The 18,730-nt window shown below is 49.3% G+C and overlaps 1 protein-coding gene across 1 annotated transcript in view; it reads right to left on the reverse strand.

The window, feature by feature from the left end:
- Positions 1–18,730, reverse strand: part of CACNA1C (calcium voltage-gated channel subunit alpha1 C) — a 592,062-nt gene that overhangs the window by 62,510 nt on the left and 510,822 nt on the right. The window contains exons 26-30 of the mRNA XM_054718756.1: positions 18,521–18,573; positions 18,074–18,220; positions 16,541–16,742; positions 14,855–15,013; positions 14,134–14,244 (exon numbers count right to left, since the gene is read on the reverse strand). Coding sequence (XP_054574731.1) covers positions 14,134–14,244; positions 14,855–15,013; positions 16,541–16,742; positions 18,074–18,220; positions 18,521–18,573 — 672 coding nt within the window. The remainder of the gene's footprint in view (positions 1–14,133; positions 14,245–14,854; positions 15,014–16,540; positions 16,743–18,073; positions 18,221–18,520; positions 18,574–18,730) is intronic.

The raw sequence follows: 18,730 nt of genomic DNA on the forward strand, positions 1-18,730 counted from the left end.
TCTAAACTCTGGCTGGTACCATTTTGAGATTAGTGACAGTATGCAAATTATCATGGCTAATTTTTGAGGCTCAAGTTCATCTGGACAGTCAACTGCCATGTTCTTAGAAACCACTATTCATACCAGGAAAGACCCAGCTTCCGCTCCTCTGCCAGGAGGGCTGGGGAGCGAGGCCTGAGCAGCCGAGTGCTAACCCCCGAGAGCTGTTGTGGGAGAGGTGGTAGGCTTGTGTCTTTGCCCTTGAATTCTGGATTCTTAGCTCCTTTGCTGCTCAGAGCAGAGTTCACCACTGTGATATCAGAGAGGCAATACCAGCTTTAAAGCAAGCTGGTGGTAAGAAGGAATCCATAGAAAATCTGCACACCTGGGATTGTGTTGTGTATTCTTAATAATTTTGAGGCAAAAGTTGTTTCACTGCCATGACTTGTTTTTTCTCTTCTCTATTCCTCTTGCCTATCATCTGTGTATACCTCTGCTGGTCCAGCAGAGAGAAGGTGAAGCGAAGGAGCACAGAGATGATGTGGCCCTGATAGGAAAGCGGACTCTGGACTTTCAGTCTGTCTGGGAGTCTCTCCCCAAAGACCGTTCCCTTCCAGGGACACACGGGGTCTAAGAGTGTCGAAGTGGGACACCTGAGTTGAGATTAGAAATGGAGCTGCTGGAATTGAGGCAGAGAGCGGGAACAGACAGGGAAACTGACAGAGGAAGAGTTTATGGGGTCGCGGGGAGCCGAACTGCCAAGAGATGGGGATGGCAGGGATGAGGAGGAATTACAGAAACCATGTGAGAAGGACAGCTGAGAAGGGTATTGATGGGAAAGGCCACTCAGGTAGAAGGCAGGAGAGGAGGAGGAAAAGAGGAAAGACCACACAGAGGGTCGAAAATGGGGAGAAGGTGGTGGGGAGAGAACAGGAGAGAGAGAGGGAGAGAGACAGAATTGGAGAGGAGACGGGGGGGGGGGGGGAGGGGGGGAAGGAGAGGAGGGGAGGGGAGAGGAGAGACAGGCAGGATGGAGAGCTCCTAGAGTGACCATGCAACTGGGACAGGAAAGCAGCGGGAATCCATGAAGCTGGAGGAAGGGGTCAGGGCCACCTCGGGGAGGCAGGACCTAAAACGCATGGGAGGGGGTAAAAAATGGCTTGTACTTAACCCAGGGAAGGGGTTCCTGAAAGAGGGCAGAGCCCCGCCTGAGTGAGCAAGCATCTGCTTCAGGAGGCTGAGCGGAGGGGTTGGTGTGGGTGGGAGGCAGTGCCCTGGTCCCGGACACACTGATCTCTCAGGCCCCAGACTGCAGAACTGAGGGATGGGCGGGGCTGAGGGGACAGGGAGAAAGCTGCACGCAGCTGGGGAGGCGCAGTGGCGAAGCCTCCGCGCTTGTGAAGAGTCAGTGCCAGGGAATATCATGGAACACAATGGTAACTGACACCAAGCAGAGATAATATAAATTGTATTACATTAGGATGCCATTTAGGCATAACAGTAATCATGGAAATTAGCGGTGTCTCATGGAGAAGGCATAATGGAGCACACAGCTGCTCCCGGCCCTGGCTGCCTGGGAGGCAGCGAGGATCTCTGCCTTGTCTGTGGGCTCCCTCCCTGCGATGTGTGCATCCAGAAATGCCTGAGGGCTCGCACTGCACAGACAGCCTGAGACGGCGGGGACAGAGGGCAGGAGCAGGCAGGGGGTGCGGTCAGGGCCTAGGACCTTCTCCAGTGAGGGCCCAGGTGGTGGTGGTGACGGGGGCTGCTCTCAAAATTTTTATAGGAATATAAACTCTGAACTGGACACCATCTGCTTTGATTTGCCTTTGGAATTAAGCTTTGCCCTCCCCAGGAAAGTTTCAAAGGCCCTCATTCATTTATCTCATCAATGAGTGCTCACAGGTGCCTGGGGTGCCAGGTGTGGGCCTGCAGACATGGCCACACCTGGCACTTCCGGTCTTCTCCGCTGCGAGCAAATAAAAACTGCTGGTTATGGACTAAGCATCTTTGGGAACCTTAGCAGGTTCATCTCTGCCTCAGTCTGCACCCGAGTAGGCTGCAGGTGCTCCATGCTAATGCCAGCCATGAGCTGATTTGTGCAAAGGACTCCTCCAGGATAGGGTGCTGCATGGACACACCCCTGGGGCGGGCAAGGCCAGCAGAGGCACTGCAGGTACGGAGGCAACTTCACAGTCAAATGAACAGCTCGAGCACTGTGGAGAGGCAGGGAAGGCAGAGACCACGAGGCCCTGGGAGGGGGAGGACGGGGAGGACGGGAGGAGCAGCCAACGAGCTTGGCCCATGCAGCCTCTGTGATCTGCCTGTCTCCAATTCTCTCCTGTCCAATCCAGCTAGACCCTAGGACAGTATTCCAAAGCCAGACCTGGCAGGCCCATCCTACCGTCTCCATGCCCTCTCTGACCTGATGAGCGGACCCTTACTTAGCAAACGCACGTGAGACCCAACTGCGATCCTGAGAGATGCAATCTGCACCCACTTTAGTGAGCAAAATGTGAACGAAATGAGCAGCTGTCCTCACTTCCAGAGGAGAGCCTTGAGTTGTGCAGGCATGTTACCCCACAGCCTCTGCTTCCTTCCCGTCCGATGGAGGGACCACAGTGCACCCCCTCCGAGGGTTGTGCGGTGCCTGCTGGTGGCTGGGATTGCTCCTGTGACTGCTGCAGGGTTTGAGCCAGGCTGCCCACCTGCATCCTAGATGGCCCCTCCCTTCCCCGCAGCACTGGTGGGAGCACTGGCAGTGCCTCCGTTCTGGTGGGTCAGGGCTGCACACAGCTCCGCAGCTTTGGGGACCCCTCTGCCCCTCCCAGACTTGGTGTGGTCGGGTCTCTTTCTCAGTGACAGCAATGGAGATGGAACCAGTGCACTTTCCCACCGGGCTTCTTTATACAGTGTGGCTAATTTTCCACATTAAATAATTAAATGTAATAGCTAATACTACCCTTCCCACACAAGGCTTTATGCAAGTCACATAATTATTTTTTATTATTCATAGTGACGTTTAAGCTCTCAAGTGCCAGGCAAGAAGGAAACCTGTCACAGTGTTGCAACAATACGCAAACCCCTGGGTACAAGAGCAGGCGGGAGGCCCCATGACAAAGCCCACTTACGCCTGTCTGCCTGCGCGGCTCCAACAGGTACCCCGTGGGCATTCCACAGATAAATAATAATCAGAGCGATGCCCACTTACCAACCGGGCTGCTGAGAAACAGGCAGGAGCTCCGCCTTGCACAGCACGCAGCTCCTGAGTCAGGGCTGACGCCCTTGCCGGGTGGCTGACTGGCTCCCTTGCAGCCTCCCTACCTCTCCTTCCCTTTCCTATCATTTCAACGTGACAGGTATATGTGCCGAGTTTCTGGGCTGAGGGGGTTCCATGGATGGTGGGAGACACTGGTTTCTTAAGAGTTGGGATAAAGAGGTTTCAAGGAAAATTAAATAAGAGGCTGAAGTCCAACCTTAGCCTAAGGCCGAGGTTCTGAGTGTGGGGAGTGCATTGCCCTCTAGGGGGTGTTTGGGATCCTGCAGGGCACCACTAGGATGCAGGGGGCAAACGCGGCCTTTAGGATTGAGTGGGTGGGGCCACCAGGGATGCATCTGCAGAGGCGGGCTTTGGTTTGCTCATTTGGTGACATTTTCAAACACCTGATGCTGCAGGTGCTACTGTGTTGGATCTAGATGAACATAAAGATGGGTAAGCGCTGGTCCTGCTGAGACTACCCAGAGCTATCCCTGATCCTTCTTCCTCACCCTCACACCCACTTCACCATCAGATAACGTCACGACTGCCCACCTCCCTGCGTGTCTACGGCTGCCACCCGCAGGCTTTAACTGCTCCCCAACCCCACACTGCCCCTTCTTCACCAGCACTCAGCATGCTGGTTCAAAACCATAACCAGATTGTATCATGCCCCACTTCAGGCCCCTGCTGCCTGTGGTTTCTGAGGGCAGTCAGAGCACATCCACACCCTGTACCCGTCCCGCAGGGCCTGCACACTGGCCCTACCCACACCTCCTCTTCACTCACTGCTTCAGGCCCCAGGAAAAGCTGAGCTCACCCCTGCCTCAGGGCCTTTGCTTTTCTCTCTGCCTGAAATGCTCTTCTCTGCTTCCTGTTCCACCTCCAGGGCTCAGTTTAACCGGCACCTTCCTGACCTCCTTCTCTCAAACAGCTGTCACTTCCCCCACGGCTCTCCCTGTGGTAACACATCCCCCAGCATGGCACTTGCCTCTTTGTTTATTGGTGTCATGACACCATGAGCCTTGTAAAGATGGTACCATGTCTCAACATCATCAAGAAATGCTCAACAACTATAGAAAGAAAAGATGGAAAAAGTAGTGCTAATGAGTGGAAATTACAGAGGCCGTTCAGTTCAGTATAAAGGAGCATTCCCAACACAGCTGCCTCTAGAAACAGGAATGTGTAGAGATTTCTGTGGTGCTGAAAGACCCAGGATCTTAATGGTGTTTTCTAACATTAATATTCTGACACTTTACCTTGTTCTCTAGTTCTATAATTCTCATCCATTCATTCATTCATTTATGCATGCATGGATGCATGCATGCATTAAATGCTCACTGAATGCCTCTCATGGTACAAAAATGCAAGTAAAACAGTCTCTGCCTTCAAGGAATCCAGCAATATAATTTCTGTCTCTGCAACTTGAAAGTCTTCCATGGCAAGTGCATGTGTATATGCGTGTGCATGCATGTGTGTGCGCGTGTGTATGTGCATGTGTGTGCATACATACACGTGAATAGCAGGGTACATTAGGTTATTGTTTCACTTTCCTGAACCCACCTATCAGGTGACTGTCCCATATCCTCAAAGTACCTGACACTTCATATTTGGAAAGGAAATCAGGAAGATTTCCAGGAGAACATATGGACCAAAGAATGGGGCCTCAGAGGAGGTGGAGGGACATAGGAAGGAAGTGACTATTATTAGTTTCCATAGAGTTGCTACTTGAGAATGCCTTGCTTTCTTTTTGTCTCTGGTTTGCTTATACTTGCTGAGGACCCACTAAGTGCAAAGCAACATATCAGTTTGCTCACATTTATTATTTCAATGAGGGTGTAGTTAAAAAGGTTGGCTTTTGAATCGCCTAAACCTGCATGAAAATCCCCCAAAACAACAACAAAATGGCTCTTTGGTTTTAGACCCATTACTTAGCTCTTTTCTCTGCTCTTCAGTTTCCTAAAGACTATTTTACTTGTCTTATAGATTGATTGAGATAATGAATGGAAAATGTCTGATTCTTCATAGACACAATATACAGGAGTCCCCCCAAAATGTATATACATTTTAACAGCTGATAGCTCAATTATGAAAATGAAATGTATTTTAATAAACACTGTCTTTATAATTACTCAAAGTATATACATTTTTGTAATATCCTATATATTACTTCCTTCCCTCCTTGTTTCTGAATGTTACTTAATTTTAAGAATTGATACAAAATTGGTTAATGTAATTATTCATCACTTCTTTTTAATAGGAATAGGAGTACCAGGCTGAATAGCAGGTTTTTTAGGGAATAATGTGATGGTGAAGTGGGAACTCTACAAGATCCAACAGTGGGCCAGAGTCAGGGAAGTCCATTCTTAAAACCCACACTAGGGCTCACCAGCTTGTAGTCCCCATTGTGGCCCTGGCACCAAGCACACTGCCTGGTGTGTTGGAAGCTCAATACAATATTTTTGGGTTATTAGTTAACTTTAGGCTGCAGCAAAACACTAGCCAAACAGCAAGCATATAGTCAAGAGTTCTTAAGATAATAATATGAAGAATGATAAGGCCTGGAGACAGAGAAAGAGAGGAAATGGTGAAAAACTGGGCTCAGATCTTGGGAAGCCCAATCATGGGTGGCATTGGTCACAGAAAAGGGTGAGTGGCAGTTTTAGGCATTAGTAGCATGGTTTATATCTGTCCTAGCACAACTGGACTTCAAGGATGCATTAAGATGAGCCCTAGAATTATATTATAGTGAGAGGCAGAAATCTGGAGGAAGGGGCAGCATGCATGAGCTCAGGATAAGAGATGACAGAACACAGGAACTGCAAAAAGACCAATTTAAAAATGGAAATGAACAAGCAGGACATAAGGCAGAAGGCAAAGTTCCTTTGTTCTGAGTTAGAGAGCTGGGTGCAGACTGCCAGGCTGAGGGCCCGGGCATAGTACACGCTCCATCCAGATGGCACTCTCCCCAGAAGCCTTAGTGACCTGCAGACACTGCTGCGGTCTGAATATTTGCTACCCCCCACTCCCGCCCGCCCCCCAAGTCACAGGCTGGAATCCTGACACCCAAAGGAGTTAGAAGGTGGGGCCTTTGGGAGGTGATTACTTCATGAGAGCAACGCTTTCAAGAATGGGATTCATGCTCTCACAAAAGAGATTTCACAGAGCTCTCTTGCCCCTTCTGCTACATGAGGGCCCAGCAAGAAGGCACCGGCCATCCAACTGGGAGAGGGCCCGCCCCAGAGAATGCGACCCTGCCGGGGCCTTGATCTCAGGCTTCCTGCTTCCAGAACAGTGAGGATACATTTTTGTTGTTTATACCCTACCCAGGGTGTGCTATTTGTTATAGCAGCCTGAATGGACTAAGGCAGACATGACCTCACTGGTCTCACCATAGTCTGCTAAGCCAGTCTTCCTACTTTACACAGAAACCGAGGCATGGAAAGAACAGTGCATGTAGGAACTATATGCCCTACCTGCCCACCCCCAACTCATTCAAGGTGATGCTGAGGTAGGAGCTAGGCTTCCTGGTTCTCAATCTACTAGAATTTTCCCTCTTTGTGGAATTTGGGGCAGTAGATGATTAAGCAAAGAAATAAAATAAAATTTGGGTTGTAAAAATATAAAGCCAGGGCCCTAGCCAGGTAGCTCAGTTGTTTAGAACTTCGTCCCAATACACCAAAGTTGCGGATTCAATCCCATCAGCGCACAAACAGTGAATGCATAAGTAAGTGAAACAACAAATTAAAGTTTTTCTCTCTAAAACTAAATCAGTTATACATAATGCCTCACAAGAATTATTGCATCACTTGAAATTGTTAGAAGGGGGAATTTCTGTGAATGGTACAGTTAGAGCCAGAGGTAAAGCTGGAGAGAAAGTAGATTTTAGCAGGCGATGTAATTATCTGGTAAAAACACACCAACTTTCTAAAAGATTCTCAGCTTTCAAGAAGAGCCAGTGGCCCCGGTTCGCATCCTCTCCTGCTAGTCATCTCACTTTCTCCTTCCTTCTCCCGCTCCTTTACTGGGCTCCAAGGGGAATTTCTCTCAACAGCTCACGAGAGAGTGAGTGGGGATCAGAGTCTCCTGCCCAGTGGAGGGAGCCTGGCCTGGGGGAATCTTGCCGGTGGTCTTCTTGGCGCCTCAGTTGCTGTCCTGCGCGTTACAGGCACCCTGGCCTGCCGTTCCTCTCGCTCCATCTGCCCAGGCCTCTGTTTCTGTCAGAGTTGGCAATATTTTGGGACCTATCCGCTGGCATGCTCCCCACTGGCTTTCTTTGGGGGACAGAGGGCACGCCTTATTCTGGAAGTCAATGAAAACCAGGACTCCCTGGCCTGAGTAGGAAGGTGGGCTGGGCTCCCAGTCGGCACAAATGCTTGGTATTTCCTGGGTCAGATGAGTAGATCTGCCCCTGGACTTGGGGTGGAGTCACCTGCAGACGGGCTCTCCCCGCCCTCCGCCTCCTGGTGAGTGTCAGCCCCTGGTCCCTTTCCCAGGAGCAGCTCGCTCACGCAGGGTCAGAAAACACCTTCCTGCCTGGATGATGTGGACCCTCAGCCTCAGGAGTGCCCGTCGCATCTGTATGGGGCCTGGGTGTCCCAGAGAAGCCCAAGCTGGCGGGAGGGAGGGCAGGATGCCTTCAGGCCGTGCGTGCGAAGAAAGCTGTTTGCCCAAGGGAAACCTGATGCTGGAGCTTTAAGGAAGGAGGTTCTAGGCATGGATAAAGCTGACAGAGCAGACCAAGAATTAAGCTGCAGAGTTTCTTTGCAGAAAAGTGCGCCCTTCCCACTCCAGCTTTCCTGCTGCCTGTCCACGTGGGAAGTTGGACTGCCCTCACCTGTCCCTTTTGCCACAAGCCCAGTGAAAAGAAGGCACACTGGTGAGGACTCCCCACCTTGACCACACCCTCTGGGGGTCCCCACAGGCTCCTCGCCTAAGCAGGGCAACAAGCCTTCCCTAAGAACAACACTGTATGCGGAGAAAAGATTACTCTGGGGCCACTGGGAACCATGGGATGCCCCGCACTCTAATAGGCACTAACGTGCTAATTAGAAATAAGAAGAAGGCTGCCTTCCTGTCCAGATAGTCCAAGGCCAGCAACACTGTCTGTCAGGCTGAGACCTTCAAGATGCAGAGACTGGCGCTGGCTCAAGCACTCACAGTGCTGACCGCTAGGAGGACCACTCAGGAGCCCTTTCCTCCTCGCAGCGCTGCTGCTCATGCAGGCGAGACGGGAGCCAGGCTGCGCCCAGTGCTGTGATGAGTGACCCCAACAAAGAGAAAGTGTTTGACCTCTGTGGTCCTGAGCAGCTGCTGCTGCAGCATCTCACTACCAGGCTCCCTTCCAGTTATGGCTCAGCCCTTGCACCCAGCCAAGGGAAGCACTGAGGGGCCACCGATGGGCATCTCAGGGCAACAGTCTGAGGACAGGAAGAGCGGGTTGTTTGTCAGCATCAGCCATTGCTGCCAAAGCCACCTGCTTTCTGTCTCTGATCTCCGAGGTTTCATGTCCTCATTCCTCAAAGATAGCAGGAGCTTCAAAATGCCCCTGAAGCCGAGAACATAGGGTGTCAGCTGAATTACTACCACTGTTAGCTTGCACTATAAAATGTTAGCCAAATCCCCTTGTCTGAGCGCAGGGGGCAGGAGTCAGCCCAGACAGTTTAGAGGGCATGCAGCGAGGCAGGCTGGAGCCTCGCCGTAGAGGCAGTGGGCCGGGAGAGGATGCCAGGAGCAGTGGGCGGCACGGCTGGAAGTCTGGAGCCCACTTTGGCAGTGGTGTCAAAGCTCTCAGGCAGCTAGTCTCTGTCCAGCAATTGAAGTGTGCAAGGCCAGGTGCTGCGTCCTGGGGAAGGGATGTGTAAGAACTGGGCCGGGGCGAGGGCTCACAGGTTTGAGTTTCACGGAGGCACTCACATGCTAATCAGAAACCCTGGTCCGAAGTCCAATGGCTGTGCTCACCAGGGACAGCCCTCTCCCCCATTCAGCCACAGCAGCAAGACCCAACTCCAGACCACACCTGCCAGGGCACTCTGCCTTCCACGGACCAGTTCAGGAACCGGGTGAGGAAGGGTCCGCAGGGGAACAGCCTCTGCACTGACGAGGCCTGCGGGGATCCTGGGACAAGTGGGAGAGCTGACGGACTCAGGAGAAAATCCACACTGGGGACCCCAGGGCAAGAGGCTATCTCACCCTGTCAAGAGGGCTTCCATTATCATGAGTTGATTCCTGGTAGAAAATTACCAGCTGGGGAAAGACTAAGGAGGATGAGAGAAACCATCAGCTTTATGAAGCCAAAGCAGCTGGGCTGAGGAAGCCAAGACGGACAGAGGGCGGCAGCTACAGGAGTGTCCTGGGCAGAAGCCATGTCGGAGCCGTGCTGTCCTGTAGAGCAGCTGTCGGCCATGCGCAGCCCAAGAAATGTAAATCAGTTAAAGTGAATAAAATGAAAACATCTATTCCTCAGCTGCACTAGCCACATTTCAAGTGCTCACTAGGCACGGAAGGCTAGTGGCTATTTCGTGGACAGTGTGTATGGGACGTTTTAATTACTACAGAACGCTCCATTGCATAATGCTGGCCTAGAGGCCTCACTCATCCCTCAGGTTGGAAATGCCTTTGGACCCTAATTTGTCCTACAACAGGAAGGTGAGTGCCGAGGTTCAGTTGCTCTTATTCAAAAAAACTGGGGGCCAGGAAGGTCACTGAGTGTTTTCACTTTGGACATATTCACCTCTCTGGACTATTCTTAGGCTGGAAGAAAGCCACAGAGACCAAGTCCTTGATGCCCGAGAGCTGCCAGGGTCACCTCCCCCCAGAGTCTTCCCCTTGGGGAGACGCTAAGAGGTAGTGAGAAGAGCATGCTCCTTGAGCGGGCAGCAGCCACTGGGAATGAGGTAAGTCTCAGAAATAGCAGTCCCTGCCTCTTCACCCCTCCATGGCCATGGGCAAACCTGTGTGTGTGTGGGGGGGGAGGGTGGCTAGAAGCCTTCTATTTGGGTGGGCTTCTCCTTTCCTGGGCAGATGGACTTCTAGTGAAGAGGGGAAGGCAGAGCCCCGTCCTGTGCTGCTCCTCACACCCTCGCCCTTGCTGTCATTGTCAACAGCAAATCCCAGACAACGAAGTCGCAGCATCACTCTTGGTATTAGAACCCTGCTGACAGTGGAATGTCATGACTGGCACCGCTTTTAGAAGCAGGTTCCTGCCTCTCCTGATATCTGAGCGGCCCAATTGGGTTGAAGCCTTGGGACCACCCACCTAAGGTCATCCGATTGGCCATGAAGTTCTTGTTGGGTTGCTCCCTTTCTCCTGCTATTCCCACCTTGGGTAAAGTTCCACCTGGAGCTTTAATTGGGATTGTGCTGTCTATGGATCAGTTTGAAAAAAAATGACATCTTTATAATATTAGGTTTTCCAATTCATGAACATGATATATTTCTCCCTTTACTAAGTTTTCTTTAATTCATCTTTATGAAATTTTATAGTTCTCTCTGTAGAGATTTGAGACATTTTTTGTTAGATTTATTCATAGGCATTGTATATTTTTCAGTGCTTATCATAAAATGTACCTTACAAACATTTATCCATCTTTTTTGACAAATTTCAGTTCATGATAGGAAGACAACCCAGCTATTGAGTTATTTTCAGACCATTCTAACCAAAGTTTTTCATGCTGACCAACTTGGTCCTGCACAATCAAATAAGAGCCAGGTGCTATCTGCCTCAACCCAGGCATTCCTTCGCTCTCAGGAGATTTCCTTTGGCATGCCATTAGGTGTTCAAATTAATCCTACTGTCTCGGCTTTCCCACTCTTCCAGACATGAGCAGACTCAGGTCCCTGAGGTTTGGTGGGGGACTGAATTGCTCTAAACTGGTTTATATTCACCCATCATTTTTGTGTATTTTTGCAACAAAGTGTGGATTTAAGGAGTGGGGCAGTTGAATTTGGGGCAGGGATTTACTTGAGTAATTCATTTTCCATTGAGTGGTGAGAACAGATAGAAATGAAGAACTTGGGAACACTAATCGCCCTGAAGACAATGAAAGAATGAAAGCAAGAGCACACACCAACCAACTGACTGACCAACCAACCAACCAACCAACCAACCAATCACAGAGACAAAAAGGACAAGAAAAAGCAAATAGTGGCAACTTGAGATCACTTCTCCCTGGCTGTGACTAATGGCAGTCTCTGATATCCTTGCTGCCTAACTTTCCTTTTACAGCCATTGCTCACAAGTGCAAAGCCTTTCTTATCACATGTAAACAATCATCCAGGGAGTGAAAAGGTGCAACAGAATTCCAACTAAAGGGAATTTATTTCAGGTCACTGTCAGAAGCCCTGGTTCTTGGGCACATTCAGCTCGATATTTTCACCAGAGCTTCAAGTCATTTCTGGTTTGTTTTTCTGCCTGAAGTGTTTGGGGAGGCTTTTCCTGGAGTCTATTCCTTAAAGAAGAATATCACGTAGTAAGAATCCAGGGAGCCCTGCTTTCCCAATGCTCCTCCAAACTGGGTGACCTTCGCTGGCCAGCCGTTCAGTGACCGGCACCCTCTCCCGCCAGGAGACACTTTAGAGGTGTCCACAGGAAGGGTCTATTCCCCTTTATCTTTACAGATTGACCCCGGCGGGAGAAATGCAAATGGCCCCAGATGGCTCTCTTTCTTCTTTAGGAAAAGTCTCTCTTGTTTTTCCCATATTCTCACAATAGACAACTAGGGGTTGAGGAAAGTAGGCAGCACTTTATGCTTTAGACCACGGCTGGTTAGTTTTGGGAGACTGGCTTGTTCCTAGATCTGCAGGATTTGGGCACAGTGTCTTTCAGGTGGAGGCTCCTGCAGGTGTCAGTTTCATTTGCTCCCTGGGGCAGGTTTGCTTAATACATCTCCCGTGCTCGAGAGACTGATTCAGGAAGTCCACTGCAGGGCCCTGCAGATTGCGTCAGGCATCATCAGAAACACATCTGAGTCAACTGTGAAATGACTCAAGGCTTTGAAATATTTAAACCATATGTCTCATGAAACTAGATGAAAGTGATGCCAGTTTCTCTCCCTAGGGGCTGCCATCTGAGACTGAAGCTCAACTCGGCAATGACCCTGCATTCCTGCCTCCCTTGGTTGTATTGCTGCGGGCTGTGAACCTGTCAGTACTCCTGGCCCACAGGTGGGCAGAGGTACTGTGAACCTTTCAGAAAGGGGCCAGGGATATTCCGTGGTCTTCTCTAGGCCAGGCCAAAAATTTATGTCCCTTAATGGGCCTAGGATGGAAGGGAAAAAGATTATAATTGCTGCCCTGGAGGAAGCAGGAAAACACCATTCTCATCACCAGATGACCTTCATTAGAAGTCTAATTCTCTGAAAATCAGCCAAAACACCTAGGCATTCTTTGAGTGGAAAGAAGAATCAGCATTTTAATATTGTCTGTCTTATTTTTGAAGTATCTCAAAGGTTATTTCCCTCTTTCTGAAACATACCCAGCAGAACACTTGATGTGGAATGATGCTAACAAGCTAATGTGGAAATACACTGACTATAACTCAGATGTGTTAGATTCTGTTCCCAGTTATGTCACTTAGTACTGGTGTAATTAATATTACACTTAATTGCTCTGAACTTCACTTCCCTTTTCCCTAAAATGGGGGTGCTAAGACCTATCGTATAGGGGCATTTTGAGGTTTACATGCAATGAGGTATGTGTAGCACATGGTAGGTTATCCAGAAATGCTGGTTGAATATTAATTCAAAAAAGATAATGGATAGCTTGTCAATGAACATGGATCCAAGAGCCAAGGAGCACCCCCTGCCCCAATTAGTCCTGGGACAAGTACACATTTGAATAGCAATAGAATACATGGCCAGGGACTCCTCCTTTTGGCCTTCTGTTGATCTATGATGCATCTGGGGAAACTAATAAAGGAGGGGAAGAGAAGTAACAGAAAGCCAGAGAGATTTTTCTCAAGTCTGTATGGAACAATTCTCTCAGAACCAAATCTTTCCTTCTCATCACTCTCTGACAGGAGTTAGGGTAGCCAGGAGAGCCACTGAGTTGCTATAGACCCTCCCTCAGAAGTAGCTGCCCATGTTGTGAATCCCAGGTCAGTGGATGCCAGTGATTCTGGCTGGTCTTCAGGGGTGGAAGATGGAAGGTGCTGCTCAAACCAGTCTGCTCCTCCATTATCCAGGACAATGGGGTGTGGCTGGTTAAGGAGGGCACAGATAATCCAAGGTGATAGGTAATCCAGCTTTCCCTACCCTGCCTCATTCATCCAAGGCTTCTACTCTTGTCTCTCAAACTCTTTTTGAGGAGCTGCTTATAAGAAGCAAAGCACAGACATTTGCAGGTAACTGCTCTTCAGGTGCTGGAAGGTGCAAGGGAGCAATGATGTAGCCTCTGAGGTGGGGAACAGAAGGCCCCATGGGCTAGAACACTGAGCCCTGAGCAAATGCAGCCCTGGCTGGGCTTTTCACAATGAGGCTGGTGGTTGATGAAATGGGAGGAGGATAGAACAGAGGCCTGAGTGGATCTGGGGCGCTGGGCCTGGAGAGGTTTGGTTTGCATAGTTTCTTCTAGATCATGTACTGGGGGATGGGCCAGAGACAAAGTGAGAAATGGGAGAAGGAAGAGCATCACTGCCTCCCCTGGATGGAAAGGCTCAGCTCAGGGGCGAATCTGTGTCCTGTCCATATCAGCCATGGTGCAGACCATGAGCTGAGATTCTACTTCAAAGACTTGACCTGGTCCAATCTTGGCAGGTTTAGGAGTTGGGGCATTTATCTATCATCAGAGAAGATATGGTCCTTCACTGATTATTTCTGCCCCTCACTCTCCTTCTTTCGATACTGGCACTCAATCCCTCTAGTGCCTGCACACCAGATGTCTTTTATTCAGAGGCTTACCTTGGGTTTAAAGGCAATGAGCTTCAGAATCATCTCCACAGTGAAGAGGCCGGTGAAGAGCATGTTGAGGATGTTCATGGCGATTTTAAACAGGCAGCTCTGACCGTAGTGCTGAGCGGAGGGAAGAACTGTGAAAACGAGGCAGGGATATCCCTACTCCTCACCACCCTCATCTCAACAGAGGTCTTCCTTGAACCATCCACTTCCCGGAAGTCCATCCAATTCTCTGTGGGCAGTCAAGTGGGTTCAGGAAATCTTACAAGTTCTTTCTTTCTCTGCCATCTCCGAAAACAGAAGTTGGCAGAGTTCTATGTTCCTGCTTTGATTGGTTATGACAACTTTATGGAGAATCCTGGCACTCAAAAGAGTTGACCTCCCTGAAGACAGGTAGATGTAGAATCAATTTCTACACACCATGCCTTATTGACCATAATGAACACTCTGAGCTCACCCTCTGCTCTCCATTTCCTCCACTCTCTCCATTTTCTCAACCTAGGGGCCTATGGATTCCTAGGATCCCAGAGAGGGGCTCATCCTTGAAAAAGGGAACTTGTCTTTCTCTACCTGGGAGAAGAGGACAGCTCTTCTGGTCTTTCAACCTACTTTGGCCACCAGGGAGGTGACAAACCAGAGATGCCTGTCAGCCCTTTTGCACTCCATTTCCTCCCACAGCACTCTCCCCCATGCAGGCATCAAGAGACCAAGGCCCCCCTGGACTAACCTGCATGGCCAAGCAGATGGTGTTGAGCAGGATGAGGACGAACATCAGGTACTCAAAGTAGGTGGAGTTGACCACATACCACACTTTGTACTGGTGCTGGTTCTTGGGTATGTACCTCCGCAGGGGCCTGGCTTTGAGGGCATATTCTACACACTGACGCTGGGAGGGAGATAGTAGGAGGGGGGTGGCGGAAATGGGGAGAGAGTGTGGTTAGTTACTTGGATGTGTGCAGAGGAGGGTGGGATGTTGATGAAACTATATCCCTGGGGGGTAGCATTCTCTGGGAATCTGGGAATAATTTCTTGCTCTAGCTCATTTACAAGTTTGAGGTATTATTTGAACATTTTTTGGATTTTTCTTTCCCTTAATCAAGGAGATCATATCTTCTAGTTAATCTCTTTATTAGGCTTAGCTGAGGAGTATGTGTCTCCTTTCAACTCCCAATGCCTGCTACACTTCTGTCACATAGTTGGCATTTTAGTTCCTATGCCACAGACTCTCCTTGGAGCACTTGTCTGCTCAATTTTTCTTTCCCGTCCTCAACCAATCTTCCTTATTACCAGTGTCCACAGATCAGAAGACCCAGATCATGGATGGCGATGAGATCTTGGGCTAACTAGGTTCTTGGGGCTCCAGCAAAGAATCAGTTCATTTCTCAGCACTGTGCCCAGATTTCCAAGTCTGGAACTGGGGAGTCACTCTAGCCTCTTCTCTTACACCCCCACCCCCAGGTCCAGTCTCTAAGCCTGATCCACCTTATTTCCTCCTAGTATCTTCATCTCTACTATTGTTAACCTGGTAGTAGATGAGGGTCTAATCACCTTTCATCTATACTTTCTAACTGGTCTTCTTCTTCCCTGTCTTATTAGCAACCCAAAGTCCATATAACAGCCAGAATGATGAGTCTCAACCCAAGACGTTGACATCAAAATCTTTGAGGGGTCCAGCTTGCCTAACGGGTAGAGCTGAGTGTCTTGTGCTATGCTCCTTTCCGTAAGCAGACCTGAAGTCACTCATATGGGTATATGACCGCATGGACTCTTCCCATGGGGGAACCTAGCGGGGCACCTGACCTTGGTGACTTTACGCTGCAGCCCACCCTAACAGCGTCATTCCTCACCAATGGAGTTGCCAGTTCTTGTTCATAGGCTAAGAGAGTACATCACGGTACTGGACATCACCACAGTACTCCTACTTAAGCCTCTTTCCTGCCCCCACCTCATGCACAGGTCTTTGGGTTTTACTTGAGAAACCATTTAATAGTGGTTTTCTAATGCCATGCTCTTCCTAACCCTCAAAACTCTCAGTCCCTCATTGTTCTAGTTTCTTTCCTTTTTGTCAATGGGGCTAACCTAGCATGGGCACTTTCTAATTTGTCAGCTTCTAGATAGGGCATAAGGTTTCCACCCCCTCACACACCCCTCCCCCAAGTCTATCACAGAGTCTCCTTAAGATACTTAATGAATAGTTGTTGGCTGAATGAATGCATTTGGTAGATCTTGGATTAGCATTTCTTTTGTTCAGGCTCCTCCAGAAGACTGGGGAGCCCTAGTTTCATTTAGAGGAGCAGACATTTGGTTCTCTCTCCTGACCACAGACTCTCTCCTGGGTGGGCCAACTGCTGTCATTCCTCATGTGGCCCTACTTCCCCTCAATGCCTCGGTCCTCTCCTTCCTAGGAAGATACCTGGTTCTTGTCCAGCTCACAGTTCTTGTACTCCTGCTCTCCCTGCTCCTGGAAGGTGACGATGACAAAACCCACGAAGATGTTCATCATGAAGAAGGCAATGATGATGATGTAGATGATGAAGAAGATGGAGATCTCCACGCGGTAGTTGTATATGGGGCCCTTGTCTTCCGTGTGGGAGTCGATGGAGCGGTACAGCAGCCTGCAGGAGGAAATAGGTCCCACAGAAGGAACTGGAGAAGCAGTGCCACCTCTGTGGAATGATAGCACTGCTGCTCCTAAGGAGTTCAGAGGTGCTGGAAACAGCTCTAGGCTGGAAGTCAGAAGATCTGGGTTCAAGTCCCAGCTATGCCACTTACTGGCCTTGTGACCTTGGGCAAATCACTTAACCTCTTTGAGCCTCAGATTCTTCATCTGTAAAATGAAGACAATAATTCCTAACTTTCCTAACTGGCAAATAGTTGACATAATGTATATGAAGGTGTTCTGAAACTGTCAAAATTATTTTAATGTAATATGAATCATGGACATTGATTTCAAATACTATAAATATTGGTAAATATTGAAACAGCTTTGCAAACTGACATAGACTCAGAGGATGTTACAATGAACATAAATCTATCAGAGATCAAACACCCATTTAGATAAAAAGAGTAGACAACAAAGGACCCAGGCTTATTCAGATCATCAGCAATGGTTTGGATTTACACTTGGGGGTTTACATGTGTGCCATCCATTGGGGCCTGGGCTCTATGTCCATCATGCTTGTTATCCTCTTCCCCTTCTTCTTACCCAGCATAGTACTTGGTTATCCTCCAGGTATTATCGATATTTTACCATATAATAATGGTGACTCTTACTAAGATCATGTGCTATTGTTGACTTAAAATATGTAGAACTTTCTGACTGTTAGATGATAATTTCACTGGAATACAAAAGTGGGGGAACAGGTGTCTGTATAAAGATGTAGGGAGCACATGATGGACAAGCTGCCTGGAATAGGTGATACAGTGTAAAGGCTGACCAGCTGGTGGTTTAGGCATGAAGACACTGCCTCTGCAGCGAAATCTGGACCCACACTTCCATCCCTTTCTTACTTTCCACTATAAATATAGACACACTTGCTCTAAGGAGGCTGGGGTAGAGTCTCCAGAGACTGGGGGTGATGATCTTGAATCCTGTGGTGACTCAAGGGCCCACAGTGGAGAAACTTTCCCACATCCCACTCCCAGGTGTCATGAGAGTAACCACCGATCCCTATCATTAGGGCTTCACTCTGAGGCTGGGAAGGAGAACTAAAAGAAGCTCGTTTTTGGTTGGAGTTTCTGAAATGTTGACATCTCTAGAAAAAGAAAAGTGTGTGTTTCAGCAGTGATGATGGCCTACAAATTGTTCTAGAAACACAGCCACACTTCCTGGGGGGCTCTGGTAAGTGACCTCTGGGAAGGAGTATGGGACAGTAATAAAACTTGGGGACCGCGTGTGAGGACCATGTCCTGGCCTCTGGTCCCAGGCCTTGACTTGCATACTCACTCTGGCCACCCCTCAAAGGTGGAGACAGTGAAGAGAGCCATCATGGCTGCCAGGACATTGTCAAAGTCAAACTTGCTGTTCTCCCAGTTGCGGGGCTGGATGATGGGGTGGTCAACCTCCCCGTCCTTGTATGTGATGTAGTTTCCCCTGAGAAAAGAGAAAGTTAGTTGTGGGGGTCTCTCCTCTCCTTTCACACCTGATCCACAGTGATTCTTGGCATGCCGGGTGGGATGGAACTAGTTAGGCTTAACCCCCTCAGTTCTAGCCATCGGCAGGACCTTCAGTGGGGAGAACCCGGTACATTATGTCTGTGGGATCAGATTATCCCTGGGTAAAAGTCCAGCTCCACTGCTATCTGAGGAAGAATGGCTGTCCCTCCTCTCACACCAAGCCACAACCTCCCGAGTTAACCAGCCTAGGTGCTGGCTCCCGCCAGCCTGCACTCACTTGCATTCCGCCTCTGTCTGCTTGGAACTGTCTGAACAGGTGTAGAGCTTTCCCTGGAAGGCAGAAGAAGGAAGGGATTGGAGATGTTCATTAACCAAGGAATTATCCAGAACTGATCATCCCAGCACCATGCTAGGGAGTTGGGACAAGAAGTGCGAGGGGAGCAGAGTCCAGGTGGGCGGACCTGAGTCACAGACATGAAGCAATCAG

Source organism: Eptesicus fuscus, chromosome 7 (genome assembly GCF_027574615.1).
Source record: "Eptesicus fuscus isolate TK198812 chromosome 7, DD_ASM_mEF_20220401, whole genome shotgun sequence".
In the NCBI taxonomy this organism is placed as follows: Eukaryota; Metazoa; Chordata; class Mammalia; order Chiroptera; family Vespertilionidae; genus Eptesicus; species Eptesicus fuscus.